Raw genomic sequence first — 17610 nt, forward strand, 5'->3', positions numbered from 1 at the left:
CAATAATTAAACTTCTAATTATATGCTCAGAGATATGTGCTCCCAAAGCCAATTTAAGCAAATAGGACAACTGACAATAAAGGATAATGAGCTGTGTATGCTTATTTTTGTAAGTAATCTTTATTCTTCTCCCTTGTGTTTCCACCACAGAAACAAGTTGGTTCTTTTTCATCTAGCTAAATCTGTTAGGAGTTTCATAACTGCATCTGCAGTCCTTTGTACATCAGAGGGAAATGAAATCAAGCAGTGAATCTTATCTGTGACTCTAATGGAAGCCTGCCTGATTAAAAATGAGACACACAAAGATTTAGTATATGCTTTCTGTGCTTCATATCCACCACCTCTGTTACAAGATTCTCATCCTTTGTTTAAGCAAATGGTTCTGGACTTGTACAAGAGTCCCTGTTCAATTTCACAGCTTTCTTTATCTTGTAGTGCAAAGTGGAAGCCAGACTTGAGCTGGTCCCCACTCACACCTTGTAAAACTGCTTACTGAGGTTGTCTTCATTGCTCCACATCCTCAGATCCCTTTCTTTGGTATCTTTACACTGCAGAGGCGAAAGGATCACCTTTGCATGCTCAGAAAGCACATCAAGGATGAAAGCTGTTCCTCCCTCCAGAAGCCACAGGTACCCTGAATCTGTTGACGTTACTTCTGATTTCTTATTCCACCTGCAGCCTGCTCAGGGGCATTTAATGGAACATGTTCAAAAAGAACAAACCAGCTTACAGCTAATAATCCTATTTGCAGCCAAGCATAGAGAACAATTTCCTCTGTCCAGAGAATAAGAGCCAATTCCTGACAGCCACACTATTTAACTATTTATTATTTATTTATTAATATTATTAAATGTATTTATTTACACACTGCCCTGACAACATGGTGGACACACAAGTAGAGGAACACTCTGGGCAGAAAGTCAGACAGACAAAGATTTCTGACACATTAGAGACAATAAATAAACAAAGATCGGGAATTGCATTATTTAATCTATTCATCCTGTTTAAAGCAAAGAACATTTGGAGTCTTCTGATCAAGGAGAATTTAATACACATTAAAATACAATTTAATTAGCAGAGATTGAGTTCCCCCATGGATTCTGAGGGCACACAATGCAACAATAAAACTAGTTTTAAGCAGCAACCAGGAAGCATCACTGAAACTCTCAATCTTAGTTTAAACATTTTATGCTTTTTTTCTTAAAGCTGCTGCCTTACTAAGCAAATATTAGTCTTACATTACAAAAAAATATAATAAATAAAACACACCTTTATTTTAGCTTTTTGTTGGGCCTTTACTGCCAGTTTTCTCAAACCCTCCATTTCATTTTGCAATTGTTCATTCTCCTGCTGAAGTTTCAGTCTTTGTTCACTGATAAAGGCACTCTTTTCTCTTTCTGAATCCAGAGTGCTTTGCAATTTACAGATAACTTCCTGGCAACGAGACTTCTCTTCCTCAGAGCTAAAAGAGAAGGAAAGCCTGGCTGCAATGAACAACTCCTGAACCAGAGAATGAAAGAAATAAACTGGGAGCTATACACAAATCAGCAAAGAACTTTATCACAATGATAACATCAATCTTCGTCTCACAATTATGGTATCTTGATACTACATCTGCTACTGAATAAAAAGATTTGACAAAGCCCTAACAACACACATTGAAAAGTTTAAATAGCCCAAGTAATTTCCATTGCTTTCTCTTCTTACTTCTGTAAACATCTGTAACATCACTTACTTCATTTCCAGTTGTTTCAGTTTATTTTGTGTCGTCTGTAGACTCCTCTGCAGGTCATCCTTGGCAGCTTCTGCAAGTAAATACTTCTGATGCAGCTGCTCGAGCTTCCTACTGTCAGATTCATGCTCTCTGTGCTCCCTGTAGATCTGAAGAGTAAATTTAGATGCCAGTTTACTCCTCATTGCATCCTATTTTTCCATGATTTAAAATAAAACTGTATTTTGTTTTGTTTTGTAAATTGTTGCTGCCATTTGAAATAGAGAAACGTTTCCAATGATCTGATCAGATATTTACTTTGTTTTCTGTCTATTGATCTTAACTGGAATATGTACCAGCATTCTTTTGGTTATGTTAAACATCTCTTTTTTACTTTTTTCACTTTTCAAAGAACTTTCATTTTCAGTTTGGTGTTACAGCTTTAAAAACCTTCTGGATTTAAAAAAAAAAAAAGAATGCAAACAACCTTAAAATAAATATATGAAAATTTACAATTAAGAAAATCTACTCAAAAATAAGAAATTAAGGGAGAAATACATGAAAAATGGAAAACAATCTATGTATTTTTCCTTCTGTAAAAAGATCTTAAATGTGACGTAAAATACATACAATTGCCTTACCTTTTCAAGTTCTTCTTCCACTGCTCTCTTCTCTCTAATGGCTCGTTCAATTTGGCTTTGTTTCTCTCCACATTCCTTTTCATAAAAGTAGTTTTTAAATAAGATTTAATAAATGAAAATAAAAATTCAGGAAGTGCTAAAGCCAAACCTCACCCAGTGTAAATGCAGCTCTTGCTGCTGCCATGAATGCATTTGATTTTGTTTACCTGCTCATTATTTCCTCTATAGGATCATTCAATATACAGACCAAGACACATCAAACGAAATATTTTAAAAATAAATTTAATGCATAAATAGATGCATAAACATTGAATTCTTATGATCATCTGCATAATTTGTTACAAGTTCCTGGTTCATTCAGAAATAGGATGTCTGTGATTCAAAGACTTTCTCTTAGGATACTTTCTCAGCTTTCATATCAGCTTTCCTTTCTACACACACAGCTACAGATAAGCATGGTAGGCTGAGTTTAGTGTATCTCTGAAAGAAACAGGGATACTTAAGTGTCATCACATGGGAAATACTTTCTAGAGCACAGATCTCACTGTCAAAATGCCTGTGAATTCATCTCTGGAGACATGCAGGATGTGCTACACAGCAATAGAGGACTGTCCTACTTGTACTCATTAATCACACATTGATTGACCTAAACTTCTAGTCAAAGTATTTGATCAGCAAAAGTCTTAGTTAAAGTCTTAGAAGTCTTGAATGTTTTGCTACTGAAAATATTTTTATCAATCAACTCCATACCATCTGAAGAGCGGAAACTTCTTCTGTCAGCCGAGAAAGCTGCATGTTACATTGCTTCTTTGCAGTGTCTACCTGTGACCACAACAAAACTACAGAATTAGTCCCACAAACTACTTTTCCATCTTGCTTTTTGACATAGAAATGTAGTATGTAGGTGGTGCCTGTATATAAAGCAGGAAAATAGCTGGGACTGCAATAACTGACAGCTCTTATGACATAAATGTTACAAGAATGATTATTACCAATCCATACTACATTAACTGAGGGTGTTTAGGAGAAAAAAAGCACAAATGAAGACAAGACAAGTGCCATTCACATCTTCACAGAGCAGTCTTCTCCATGCCAGCGTCTGCAGAGACACCAACAGTTTTGCTTCTTGTTTAGAACACATGTCTAGACAATAAATGCTGAAGAGGATGGTGCTATCAGCATGCTGCCTTGCCACTTGTCCAAACTCTTGTGAGAAAACTGCTCGTGATGACCATGCACCGGCAGTAGCTTTTCACTCTGAGGAAAACCAAAAAACCTTCCCATTCTTTCTGAACATCATAACTTACTTCCTTTCTAATTCTTGCAGCAGTATTTTCTGCAAGTTGAGACATTTCATCCTGCAGTTTTTTGATCTCTTCTTCTTTTTGTTTCTCCCCAAAGAGTGCCTAGAAGAAAAATAACAAAACTAAATATGACTGATATTTCAGTGTGATACTAAGAGCACCATGAGAAAAACCCACACTGCTCAAAAGACACCTTCTTTTCCCTTTTACTTTGGAGTAGCTGACACTGAAAACATGTGGCACTTAATGCACATTCTTGTAAATTACAACCACACAAAGCATTAGTGTCAGTAGATGCCTTTTTCTACTGGGACTTGGAGATTTTGGCTGAGCATGGAATTATAAAGAAGAAAGGACAGGAACCCAGAGAAAAATTTCCACCTCAATCTTCTGCAGAGCAGGGAGAAAACAATTTAAAAACATAAAGTTAACAAATATATACGTTAATGTGCGTATTTTTTATTCTATTAATTAAACTTTTTTTTTTTCCTTATGTTCATTGAATTTTCTTCCCAGTTTGAAAAATTCAGAATGTTTAAGCCAGAGCAGTAAATTAAGAATTGTCTGCTTTGTTTTGGCTCCGTGAGCCATGTTTTCATATCAATATTTTTGGCATAAATGTTATTCTATGACAGTTTAATCACACACTGTATATAAAAATTTCTTTTAAGAAATTAACTCCACATGTTCCTTTGTTGATGACTCTGCACCTTGCTTGTTTCCTATGTATTTATATATTAATAACAGAACCTTTTTATCCCTGACACCAATATTTGGTAAGAAACTCTGAACTCCTGTCTAAAACTTTGGAAGATTTGTGCTTAGGTACAGTGTTATCACTTAGATGACCTTGATCCAGGCACTCAACATGTGCTTTGAAGTTTATACTGTATGACAAATCTGAGGGATGACTGGTCACATCCCAGTTTGCTCTCTGTGCATGACTAATTTTAGCACAACAGACAAAAAAGAAGCTAGCTTGTGTATCCTAAATATCCTAATTTCTAGGAAATACCTTCATCCAATGACTTACCTGACTTTTTTGCAGGTTAGCTTCTTCCAAGAGCTGTATGCAATCTTGGACTTTTGCAACAGCATCATATGTCTCACTTTCTAGATTGGCAGACTTAACCTGAAGCTCTCTGATCTGCTCCTCCAGGGCTACTTTTTCTGTTCTCAGCCGTTCAGCATCTTGAACAGTCACACACAATCTACAAGGCAGTAGAAATTTGACAATGTGATGGTCAATTAGGACACTGATCCATTCAAACTGAGATATTAGTAAGTACTATTCATAAACTGCCCAAATTGCATTGTTTTCTGCTTGTTTTTGGACAGAGTGTTTTGAGTTTGACGATCAGTCAAGTCCTAGAAAGAAACAGAATTATAGGTGTTAACTCAGATATCTAATCTCAGAAGATCCTTAGAAGAATCCCAGTGATATCCTGGGGTACATCACTGAAAATGTTCTATATTAAACCAGAATAGAACAGCCCCAGAAGAAATAAAGTTCTCCTCTGTGGAGGAAACTGAATAATTGGATGTGGGCAATGAAGTTGCAGCTATAGTTTTCAAGAAAGAAAACCACTGGTAATTTCACAACAGCTCAGGAATTCTTGTTGTTTAATTACGATTGTCAGTATTGGCAGGCATGAGAAATGACAAGAGAGCCTCAGAAGGATCATCAAAAAACATCTCTTTGTTACTTCCTTACCATGAAACATGCAAGGACAGACAACCCCTCTATTTTTGTAGAGCCAGGGTATAAATTTTTGCATGTATCCTGTTAGTAACACACAGGGAGCTCTCTTTACCTTATTTCTAACTCTTTTATGTTAGACTGCATTTGCTGCAAGCGTTTGTCAGATGCTGTTTCTCTCTCCTGGGCAGACATCCTGTCTTCTTCCTGGAAAGAATGAAAGTATTATCCAGACCTGATCTGAGCTGAGCAAAATAAAGATATAGTCACATAAAACAAGATAGACAACAACTTGCAGTTCATTTAATGCCAGCATTCAGAAAATGACTGCCCACTCAGCTGCAACAGAAATTATTCCTTTCTCTAAAATACCTTTCTCTCCAATTGGCTCTGAAGCTTCTCTTTCAATGCCATCATTTCTTCAAGCTTAACATTTGCTGCCTGCCCATCTATTTTGGCTTGCCTGTATATTTAAAAAAAAAAAAATTATAGAGGGGGAAAAAATGGCTCAATTAAAACTCTCACAATACCTGAGAAGCGCAGAAAAATTCCACAATACTGTTCTCACAGGGCAGAAGAGGTTTCTCCCTTCTCCCTATGTGGCACAGAGAGAGAGGAATACCAAATTCCAAAAGTCCTGTGGAAATTACTTCAGAGATTATAAGGAAGGTGTATGCACTGATTAAAGAAGGACTAGGAAATAAAAAAAACTTCAAGTGATTCAGTAACTTAGGTATAATTAGTCACAGATATGTAATAGAGAAGTCTATTGCAGAATTACATTTCACATTTTAAAGCAACAGGACTACGAATTAAAACAATCGTTATACACTTTTAAAGAATTCAGCTGATGTGCTTTGTAATCTGTATAGTTTTTGTGGGCTGAAGGAGAAGAGGGAAAAAAAAAGGAATAGTTAGTGGATCATGTTAATGACTAGTGGCTCTTCAGCCTCAGTAGAAAAATCTGTTGAAAAAAGCAACCCTCCCACTCCTCTGACTTGGGAACAGAAAGACACAGAGAGCCTTCACCTGGGGTGTAACCCACTTATTCAGGCTGCATATTAGGCTAAATTCAAAAACCAATGACTGACTCTATCATAAAGAGGTAAAAGAGAGCAAACATGTAATAGATTAGCTCATGCAAACTGCAGCACCAATAGTCATGAAAGAAGCTATAAAATATTTCATACTTCTAACAGTCAACTTTAAGCAAATATTTCTTCTAGAAATACTGATTTTGAATTAAGGGCATAAAAGTCAAGCATGCTGTATCCACATGAAAATCTTAAGCAAAATATACATAATCCAAGGAATTTTACAGCAAATACTTCATTTTAGCCGAATTAATTGGAAAAGTTAATTTGGTTACAATTTCTTTAAAATGCAAAAACTACAACAAAAACATTACTACTAAATACATAGTCTTTAGTGTGGGCCCAAAACTTTGACCTTAGTCCATCTGAAACATTGCATGTTTCTCCTACAAGAAGTACTGTAAATTCAGGAGGACATTAAATTGCCTCCTGCAAAATATTAAGTGCTGTAAAACAAAATATAATCTCAAAAGGCAGCATAAAAAAGGGAAAAAGAAAAATGGTCATAAAAATCAGAACACTGTAATTATTAACAACGAATTTTAACAAACAGGTTCAGATTCAGATCAAATTCAGAGGTCTGCATTTTACAGGCAACAAACTGATTCTAAAGATACAGCTTTTATTCTTTACTGTACAACATATCTTTAACCTAATCTTGGCAATTTTATCTCTGTGTAAGAGCTTTAAGATTCTGAAATGCAGATCCACGCCCTAGGTATGCCAAGTTTCTTAATTTGTGTTTTATCCAGGCCATACAAACCTAATTTAAACATCAAGTTGTTTTTTTTTTCAAATCTACTTCTGCATTCCTGACTTAGTACTCTATTACCATAAAGCATGTAAAACTATGGAAAACATCCCAAAGGATTCGAATTGTCTGCACCATATGCTATATAATCCATGCAGACTACATCTTCATGTTATAGAAGCAACTGGTGAAAATAGTCCAGACTTCTTGGAGAAACACTGCAGCACCTTTTAGGGCCAGACAGAGCTGCTGCCATTAACTTTGGGAGTAAAACACTGTTTTTAGGGGTGCAAGGACTTTAGGCTGATCTGAGAGGAAGGTGAGCATGATCAGTGCCTGTAACTAGAGATGGATAATGACTGAATTTCTTATTTTACTCTCAGTTCATAAAGCCACTGTTGAATGAAATAAAATTTTAATTTGACATCGACCATCACTAGTTAAAAGAGAGAACAGACAGAATAAACTGGCATTGAATAGACTTGAGCTATAAACACAAATAATCATGAAATTTTGCCAGAGATACTATTTCTCCTTTCCCTTGATATACTTCAAGAATGTAATTAACACTTCTTTAACCTTTAACTTCCACAGAACCTACGGTTTAGAGCTCTTTATTGATAAAGGGTGAAAGCAAATTTTATTAAAAAATTAGAACTTGGAAGCTTGTTTGAACATTCACATTTCAGAACTGTAATGAGTAACCATGCAGCTGGCTTTTGAGCAAACTGTATTCTAATGAAAGACTATCTGCAGCATCACTTGTGATGTGTTACTGATAATTTTTTTCCTTTTACATGAAAGATCAAATGTTCACTATTTCAGGGAAAAGCTCAACCAAACAACACTGACTAGAAATATGTTACCATAACACTAAAGATGTCTAACAAACTTCAGAGACAGTTATTGAAACCATTTTAACTCTGAGGATGAAATTAGCTTGCAGTACAAACAAGGGCCATGACACAGCAGCAGGTTAGGAAAAGCTATAGAAAATATGTTAATTATTTTCTAAATCTGCCTGGTATATACCTCAGTTGTTTTCGTAGCTGCTCTAGTTCCACATCTTGTTCTGTCACAGTTTTCAGAAACTGCTGATTGGTCTGCAAAATAAAGAGATATTTTGTACCATGTTCATTATAGTATTGAAAATGTTACACAAGCCTTACACTGAAATAGTAAAGATGACCACAATGGCAGGCAGCACTCAAAATGCACAATATTCTCCTTTTCTCCCCTCTCTCCTATTAATTGCTAATGCTCTTCTCGCTTTTTGGACTGTTGCTAAGAATTGTTTTCAGGCACTTCCTACTTCTAAAATATCTATTCTGAGTGCTAACAGTTCATTTCAAGACCACCACAGAGTGCCCAAAGTAAAAACCCCATCTTGCCCAGATCTATTATTTTGGTCTCATTAATAACAACAAAATATCTGATTAAATGAACTCAGATAATCAATGAGATCCTTCTGCAAATTTCTGCAGTTTACTTCAGTTTTTACTACTGTAAGTATTTTAACATTAGCAGTGAACACTCTTGCCTCAACACTGAATCTCATTTCCAGAGCATGCATAAATATGCTGAACAATTCCAACCTGAGCACATCTAGGAAGCACAGCTGTTTTACCACAATAAAAAATATGACTAATTAACATGTCTCCTCACTTCCTACTTTTCAGTTTGTTAGTTCAAAAAAAGGGCTTCATGCTTTATCCCATGACATCTTTATGCCTTTGGTAACAGATGGTACCAAATGTTTTATGGATAATGCAAACAAATGGATTATCTTTATCTTAAATATTGTCTTAATTCTTTTCTCTGATGTGAGGAAAAAAGATTTAAGTGATAAAAACAATTGTAGACTGTTAGAGTAGGTTGTCTTTTTGCACTGCCAGTATTCAAAATAAACACTCAAAAAATTCATACAGAAATCAAAACCAAGCTGCTCAGCCAAAAACCTCACCCCCTCTTTCACCTCAATTTTTCAACAAAAAACTTGAGAGATTCTATTAAAACTGCTTGTCAATTTTGGAAGGCCTAGGCTAAAGCTTATTAACTAAGAAGTCTCACAGTCTAAGGATGTGGATAAAGCACTGGAAGGTTATCAGAGCTCTGCAAAATGTGCATAAAGGTGACAAAGACACTGAAGACAGCAGTACCAAAACAGGAATGGATAAAAGTGTGCCAGAGCTAGCATATGAAAGAGGGCATAATTTAAAGAAATGTTTCCTTTGTGAAGACATGTGTGAAGTACACTAGCTACTGTACAGGATTACTACTGTAATTCTGAGTGTAAGCTTACCCCTGAAGTGTAAAAGAAAGAGCTCACATAAAATTAAAAGCTGACCTCTCAACCACCTTGACCTAGTGTTTGGAGTTCAGGAATAAAGCCATCACTGCTTCCTGATTGCTGGAGAAGTTTTAAAATTTGAGTGGCACCAGGTATGTGTGAAGGCCTTTTTGCTTTGGTTTTGAACTTTGAGGGTCTAGTAGGAAAATAAAGTAATTACTAAGTCACTGTTCAGTTTTACTCACCATGTGCAGTTGGCGAGTCAGCTGCTGAATGCTACTCAGTTGATCCTAAAAAGAGAATTCAGAGTTTCTTATAATCATTACAGTCAGAAAGAGTGAATAATTAGAAATCTTCACAGTCAACTGAAAACATTTTAAAAAACCAACTATACATGTAGCAGAAAATTCAGTGTGTCTTCATAGATTTCAGCTAGATTGTTTTTAGCTGTTGACCTCATAGCCCATAAGATTAGATTTATTACTGAACAATTTATCTCATTTTTCCTGGGTCACAAACTGCCTCCTTCCAAAACTCACATGCACTTACTATGAAAACATGAAAAGACACATGAACAGTGCTTTTAAAGAGTCACACAGACTGTGGTGCTACTACAAGCATTTTTGCTAAGCAAAGTAACAGACATGCACCCATTAATTTAAAAATGCCTCTTATGTACATTTTAGTTTGCTCTTGGCCATACAGGATGTCTTGTGTTCCCAAAAAAATCCAACTCAGTTAAGTTCTTGAGTCTCTGAATGTGAACTCCATCATTCTAGGAGAACTAGCATAACTCAGAAAAACCATGTGCAGCATGCCAGGTGCCTTCAGAGCAGAGAGAGGACTGAAGTCCCTGGGCTGAAGTGTCTTCTAATTGTGTTATCTAACAGTCTCAAGGCCATGGATATGCTAGGAACCAGCTCCTGCCACTCCCTTACCTTATAAATCCAGTCCTTATGATGTCCCCTCTCCTCCTTGCCTTCTGTCAATTCTAATTCTACTTGATCTGACCTATTTCTATTTACCTCTGACAGCTGTTTGCTGCTCCTTCATTGAAAGCTAAACCTGAAATAAAATTTTATTTAACTGCAGAGCTGTTTTCTATGGGAGACAAGTAGCATTTAAGAATAAAAGGTTGTTTAGCCTTGTTCTTGTCACAGTGGCATTAAAATGCACCAAAAATTGAGTTACTAATAAGAAATGGAATCTAGAAGCCCTACAACAGCTACCAATGACTCTCTATGCTCTACTGTGTATGTTATTAGTAACTGACAATACAACACAAGAAATAATCTAATAGAAGAAACAGGAGCAGAAAGTTGGATCTACACAAAGTTAAGAGTCCTCTTAACTATTCCTTGAAATAATTATGAAACTTGACAGTACAACAGCTGCACAGACACTTATCCTGTTTCTCAGAAAAGATCACATTGCCAAGGTGAACTTAATACTACAAAACCCTAAAACACAGTAAAAAAATATTTCTGAGGTGAGCTGTAGCTGCGCCCACAAGTCAAGTGTGTCTGAAAATAGAGAGGAAATATTAAAACAATTTGTAGGTTGTTTCCTAGAAATACATGTAGCAAAGTCCATAGAAGTTTCTATTATACACTGAGCATCTTTACGTAGCTCATCAGAGCAGAACAGCTCTTCTAAGAATTTCCTGAAAGGCCTTCCCCAGACTCAGCAGAAGAGAAACAGGCTGCTAAACACAAGCTAGCATTAGACAAAGACTAGTGAACTTGATTTTTCACCTGTTTACTTCTTTACTGAATAACAGCAAGAAATGGTGAGTACTTTTCCAGCTATTCAAACACAGGAGATTAGATAAAGAAAGACTTTCACCTCAGAAATCTTAAGCGACTATTCCAGATGTTTTACTGTCCTGAAGATTTCCAACCATGCAATTCAAACACAGGATTATATATATATATATACATACGTGCATATTTTGTGTGTGTGTCTATGTGTATATATATATATATCTATATGAAAACAAAGAAGAACACAAATAAATGAAAATTACATTCTGCTTTTTCCTTTCAGCTATGAGAACGTGTGTTCTAGTCAGGCGCTCCTGGTACTGCTGCTGAAGTCGGTCATGCTCCTGCGACAACGTCTGCCAGCGCTCAACTGCTTGGTCTTTCTCCTAATTTACAGAACAATGTTCTATTACAGCACATTTGTCTTCATCTATCACTGTCTAAAAAGACAGGTCTTAACATCTTTTCTGAAGAAATATCATTAGCTATACTTTTCTCTGCACATATTTTTTAAAATTTTTAATTCAAGTGCAGAAAAACAGATGCTTGGAAGTTCAAATTCCACTTCCAGTTTTTTGCCTTTTTTTTTATTTGAAGAGCTCACACTTTCACAGGTCTTTAAGGTAGGCCTACAGTATAGATACCATTCAAATACCAAAATTCAGTTGATATATTGTTAGAAACTGAACAAAATTCACTTGTATTTTCAGATTTAGATACTACTTTCTATATCCCACACCTCCCTCATCATTTCACATTACAATAGTTTTAATTAAAATGACAAGTTACTGCAAAAAGCTCAAATTGAACAAAATATTTCATGGAGTTACTGATCATGAATTCGACATACAGATCAAGTCAACTAAGTATAATTACTGGCACAAATTATTATTAAAAAATTATTTTATGAATCTAGGAAAGAAGTTTCTTCAATCTTTGAGTTCAAGAGGGGCTCAAAACAGCCTCAAGGAATTCTGACCAAATAATTTCTGAATCAAGAAATAAAACAGCCTCCCCCAATCTGCCAAGGCAAACAAGAGAAATAAAACAACATAAATGTTTCATCTCACACACTTGCTTTGCCAGCCGTAGTTCCTCTTGAAGGGCTCTCACTGTGCCTTCATCTGCAGGAATATCAGTTTCAGGATGCACAAAAGGAAGAGCCTCCAGTTGCTTCTCAAGAGGCTCTTTCAACTCTGCATGCAGCCTGAAATTCAAAGAACTAAGTTCAGCAAAGTATTTCTTTAAAAGGCATTTTTTAAACAACTGAAATATACTGTGCCTTTCACCTGTACATACTACTTCCTTCCAAGTCAAATTTTAATCTATTCAGTTATGTTCCATAAACAAAATTGACAGTTTGAGATAGTGTCACATCCAGTTCTTTAGTGACATGGTAAAATCTCCTCTACCTGGTGCTGTAATCTGTATTAAGCACTTCAAGACTCTAACATTAGGATCCTGAGTTTACTTAGTAGAAGATTTCAAGGTCCTAGGAAAAAAAAGCTTTTTAATGTTTAAGAAATCATGAGAAGCAGTAGTAGCAACATGGCAGTGCAGTTATGTACCTTTCATTTTCCTTGGTGACTTCTTCCAATTTTAGCTTCATCTCACCCATTTGTGCCTGACAGAAAGACATGCAGGAGTTAGCACTCATTTAAGTTCCATAAACTCTGGTAACACTGTCAATCCTGTATTTCTGACTGACACTGTAAAAGAAGGACAATTGAATCCAGCATAATACAGTAAATGAAAGTCAATTGCTTTTTTTAAGGCAAGTCACAGGATGCCACTTGAATTTAATGGCTGCCAAGTCCTGTTACACCTCAGCATTTGGAAGTTATTACGGACATTAAACTTAACCTTTTGAAATTCCTATGGCTCTTACAGATTGATTTTTAATTAACTCACATTTTTAGGGATAGAGTGGATAACTCATCTTTTATGCTGCAAGTATTTGATGAAAGTTTAGCAATTAACTGAGGAGAAACCCCAGTTATATGAACCAAACTGGCTGTTTTGTTTACTAGTGCAAGGAAGCCATAGTGCTTCTGTTGCCTCTTGAAATTGATCAAGCTGCAAGACTATTTGCAAAATCTTTATGATGGACAGATCAAACCAATTTAAGTGCATTAAACCAAAAGCACTGTATAACTTCTGCATGAAGATCACAAGCAAAAATTGCTTTCTGTATTCCACAAGTTTTAACATCATTTATGTTTCCAGTCATGTGAAAGGAAGTGGAACCCTTCCACCTCAACCCCCAGGATTACACTGCTGCAATTTGGACAATCTCCCAACCTTTTCACAGAAGCTCTCCATTCATCCCCTTGAGGCAGCCTGAAGTCCAGCAGCTTTGTGAAGCATGACAAAAACTAGTGCCCTACATATTCACACCCCTAAAAGAAAATCCAGTCTGAAATGTAGGGAATGCCCATACCTGATAAAGCTGCAGCTGTTCTCTCATTTCCTCCACCTGTTTTCCATACTCTGTGATTAGAGCTGACAAGCTAAGAAGATGAAAAACACTCTAAGAATGAGTTTCATAAATGCTGAAATGCTCTGATAATTAAGTAGTTTTAAAGAATTCTTAATCTAGAGGCCAGAACAGAGCAGACACTTTTCTTGAGTTCCAAGCTCAACATTCCCCAGAATCAAATGAACAAATTTAATCACTACTTTTAAATAACGATCATTAACAGCAAGGGTGCTACATAACAGAAATAGAACATATAATGGGAAATAATAAATGACCGTAAATACAATATTAATATTTCATTGATTCACACAGAATCCCAAATATTAAAAGACTATACTTCACTGCTGCTTTCACATACAATAGTAAAGTGGTCTAAAAGACAATGCAGAACACTGTAGTTCTACTTCTATGCATTCTTCCTCCTAATACTTTCACAACTGCTAGCAATTCCCTGAAAATTCTATATTAAAAGCTAACAAGAAAAGCTAGGTTATTTTTGTAAGAGGAAATTACAATGATCATGAAACCATTTACTGATAGACAACTGTTAGCTGAAGAGTGTCAAAAAACATTTTTAAAAACATCCCCCAATCTCAACAGACAGCAGTTACCAGTGTTACCTAGATCAGTGCAATCTTACCAGAACTTTTGTTTATTCTCTCAGAACTTACACTAGACAATTCCTTCATTCATCTCTCATCCTTTATTTTACAGCTTGTGGCAGCAAAGTCAGTAATTTAATTTACTGAATGAACACAGTACCACCTATCACCAACTTTTACAGTAACACCTACACAGACACGCATATACAAGACCCAGTTCACCTGGATATTTACATTCCTGTGAGCACATGACAATTTCCTTCAAATACAATGCAGTATTCACACTTATCACTTGGAATCAGTTACCTTTGGTCCATCATCCTGGATCCTGATGTGCCATCACCACCAAGGGCATATTCCTGTAATGGAATAATAATTTAATCATCGTAATTGCACATAAATGTATGTAGTTTTAAACTTTTACATGAGACCCAAAACCGTCTGTACTGTAATCTGTACACAACATGTCACAGAATCACTTTCAGATTTATGTTCTAAAACCCTTGAGTGCTGGCCCAATATGAAAAAAATAATGATTTTTTTTTCCTGGACATGCTCTGATCTAAAGCATAAATACATCTGAGGGAAAATCAATTCAATCTTAAAAGAATAATCACAGGTTTGTGTAAGTGCTTGGTTCATTTCCATGCATCTCAGCATCTGAGCCCTAGCTTCTGCACAAGCTCTCAGACAGGCTTATGGCACCCAGTACAAAAAGCTACCTCAACATGAGACCAATCCCTTAGAAAAGTGAAAAAGTGTACTGAATTACAAATCAAGTGCTCTTTCAGGGATAAAACTTTCAGAAATTCACTAAAAATACCATAATTCAGTGTTAGGCCAGTTTTTTTCTGCTGTTGCTGCATTGTATGATGGACTCAAAACAGGGCCAGACAACACTGAAGTGAGCTGTGCTCCATATTTGGAAACTTATTTATCACAAAACATAATTAAAAAAAAATTTACTACTCCCATGCCTGAGTTCACATACCTGCTCAGCAGTAATTCTCAGAACCTCCCTGGTTTCAGAATGTCCAAGTGCCATTTTTAGCCTCTGATCTGAAAAAAAAACACGTTTGAGAATCATGGCTATAACACAGGCCGCTATCTACATAAATGGGACTGGCAGTCAGAAATATGTTTAACAATATAATGCTTCAAGGGCAAAAAAAAAAAAAAAGGCTTCTAAAATTCTTCTATTTAGCAAAACTGTTTAAAAAAAACCCCAGGACTTGAAAAAACCTACAGGAACTGTAATAATAATAAAGAATTCCATTCCTGTCACATTCTCTTTTCTTTAAGAATTATTTTTGCTCTGTTTTGTAAGACTCTGAGTAACACTTTTGTAACTGGAATGGGTAACAAAGAAGAAAAAAGAAGTTGGGATGCAATGTCTGTATTTTGATTTAAACAACTTCTTGCCTATTTTTCCTGATACACATCCCATGGTGCTTTTACTAGTTCTAAACTTCTAAAGGAGAATATAGGAAAAAGACAGTGGGGAAAGAAAAGAGGTAACAGCAAAGGAATGTCAGGAAACAGGAATGGGAAAGTTGCTGCCCTTACAAGCCACAGGATGTAAACATGAGATGCCACAGGCGCAAAAAGGGACAGATTTTAAACATCACTTATAGAAGCTCCCTGTCAACAGGAAAGCATTAAATATGATCTGAAAAAAGTTCAGCATGTACCACAAAAGTATGGAATGGAGGATTATTTTTTGTAGGTCTGGGTAGTAATATTTCAAAAAGAATTCAGGTAAAACTCAACCTTCTTTACAGTTATATATTTAACATGACAAATACTTTACAACATTAAATATAATACTGCTTAGAGAATCTCTTGTCAGATGTATTACACACACTTCATTGTTTTAGAACTTTGATTTCACATTAATGAAGGAAGAGAAACATTAATTCATGTATCGGGCCCAGAGTAGGCCTAAAACAACTTAGGGCTCAGCTAGCATAGAAGTCAATTTCAAACCTTGTCCTGTGAAAATGTATAAATATTTTTTTAAAAAAAGGATTAAACTCTTTGATAGGAAAGGGAAATCACCATTTCACAGTGAATTTAGTCTGAGTTATACTTAGATTCTAAAGACTTACAAAATAAACTACAGCTAAAATAAATACATATGAAAAGGCAACATTCCAATATTTGAAAAAACATAGTAATTTCAAGTCACAGAATAATAAATACTCTTGCAAAGTGCAAGAAAGATACAGATTTTTGAACCAGGATGACTGTATTATCTCAGACAGAAGCTTTTCTGCTACTGAAATCCTTGGAATCAAAAGTTGTTTTTTTTTTTTCATTTTTGCCACCACACGGAACTTGGTACCCAGTGAAATTCCGAGGCCTGAGCGATGGAGCTGCAAATGCTGCATGCACCGTGACCTGCTCCTGCTGCCAAGTTTTCCTGCAGCGCTAATTGGGAACAGAGACATTCCCTAGACAAAGCGCCTGCCCCATCTCCAACTCCCAGGAATATAAACTCAGCAGAAGCAAATTTGTTTGGCCAGTTATTTTGTTGGTGAGCAGCTCAGATGCACTCTGATTAAGTAATGTTAAGCTATATTAAATCCATTAAGTGACACATAAGTAAAAACACCGATTTTGGTCCATAAAGCAAATTTCACGAATAACTGGAGAAAGCTTTCTAAAGCGTAGGAAACGCCGTGGTTTCATAACTAAAAAGCAGTTCATACAAAAACGCATGTGTTTTTGGCCATCACCCTCATTAGCAGCTTTTAATTCCTGGTGTTTAGCTAACTAAAAGCACTACCCACGCTGCTCCTCACCGGGAAACCCAGGGAACACAAACCTTCACCGCTATCGAATTTACACCCTCACCGCCAACACTCACCTGGCCGTGCCTCGTTCCCAGCCTTCCCCACGCAAACTCCACGAAGCCCCGGGGGAAAAAGCCGCTTGTCCGGCCGGAGGGGAGGAGAGAAGAGGACAGCCAGGGCTCTACCGGAGCAGGGAAGGCGGCAGGAGCCCGTGGGGCGGGACGCGTTCCCCTCACCCGCCGGTGCCCCGGGGCGGGGGCAGCGGGGAGAGCCGTCCCTCCGCTCCTCCCCAGAGCCCGCTGCCAGCCCCGCCGCTTAGGCAAGGAGGCAGCCCCGGTGCCAGCGGAGCCACGGCCGCTCCAGGGCCCCGCGGAGGAGCCGCACAACCGCCGAGGGCCGGGACGGGCCCCGCCGCTCCCTCCGGCCCGCCCGCAGCGCCGGGCCCGGCCCGGCCGCCAGCGCCGCCCCCGTCACGTGGGGA

At 37.0% G+C, this 17610-nt stretch overlaps 1 protein-coding gene across 2 annotated transcripts in view; it reads right to left on the reverse strand.

The window, feature by feature from the left end:
* SCLT1 (sodium channel and clathrin linker 1) overlaps positions 1–17567 on the reverse strand; it is a 29351-nt gene extending 11784 nt beyond the window's left edge. Inside the window, exons 1-17 of one of the 2 annotated variants that reach the window (XM_041482317.1) lie at positions 17204–17567; positions 15326–15393; positions 14641–14693; positions 13694–13763; positions 12822–12877; positions 12328–12460; positions 11517–11639; positions 9736–9780; positions 8233–8303; positions 5728–5818; positions 5471–5562; positions 4690–4867; positions 3660–3758; positions 3103–3174; positions 2353–2427; positions 1736–1881; positions 1270–1462 (exon numbers count right to left, since the gene is read on the reverse strand). In XM_041482317.1, the coding sequence (XP_041338251.1) occupies positions 1270–1462; positions 1736–1881; positions 2353–2427; positions 3103–3174; positions 3660–3758; positions 4690–4867; positions 5471–5562; positions 5728–5818; positions 8233–8303; positions 9736–9780; positions 11517–11639; positions 12328–12460; positions 12822–12877; positions 13694–13763; positions 14641–14693; positions 15326–15379 (1551 nt within the window). In that variant the 5' untranslated portion in view covers positions 15380–15393; positions 17204–17567. The remainder of the gene's footprint in view (positions 1–1269; positions 1463–1735; positions 1882–2352; positions 2428–3102; positions 3175–3659; positions 3759–4689; positions 4868–5470; positions 5563–5727; positions 5819–8232; positions 8304–9735; positions 9781–11516; positions 11640–12327; positions 12461–12821; positions 12878–13693; positions 13764–14640; positions 14694–15325; positions 15394–17203) is intronic. The other variant, XM_041482318.1, reaches the window with a different exon arrangement.
* Between the last annotated feature and the right edge of the window lie 43 nt (positions 17568–17610).

This window comes from Pyrgilauda ruficollis, unplaced genomic scaffold, assembly GCF_017590135.1.
Source record: "Pyrgilauda ruficollis isolate IOZ18807 unplaced genomic scaffold, ASM1759013v1 scaffold58, whole genome shotgun sequence".
In the NCBI taxonomy this organism is placed as follows: domain Eukaryota; kingdom Metazoa; phylum Chordata; class Aves; order Passeriformes; family Passeridae; genus Pyrgilauda; species Pyrgilauda ruficollis.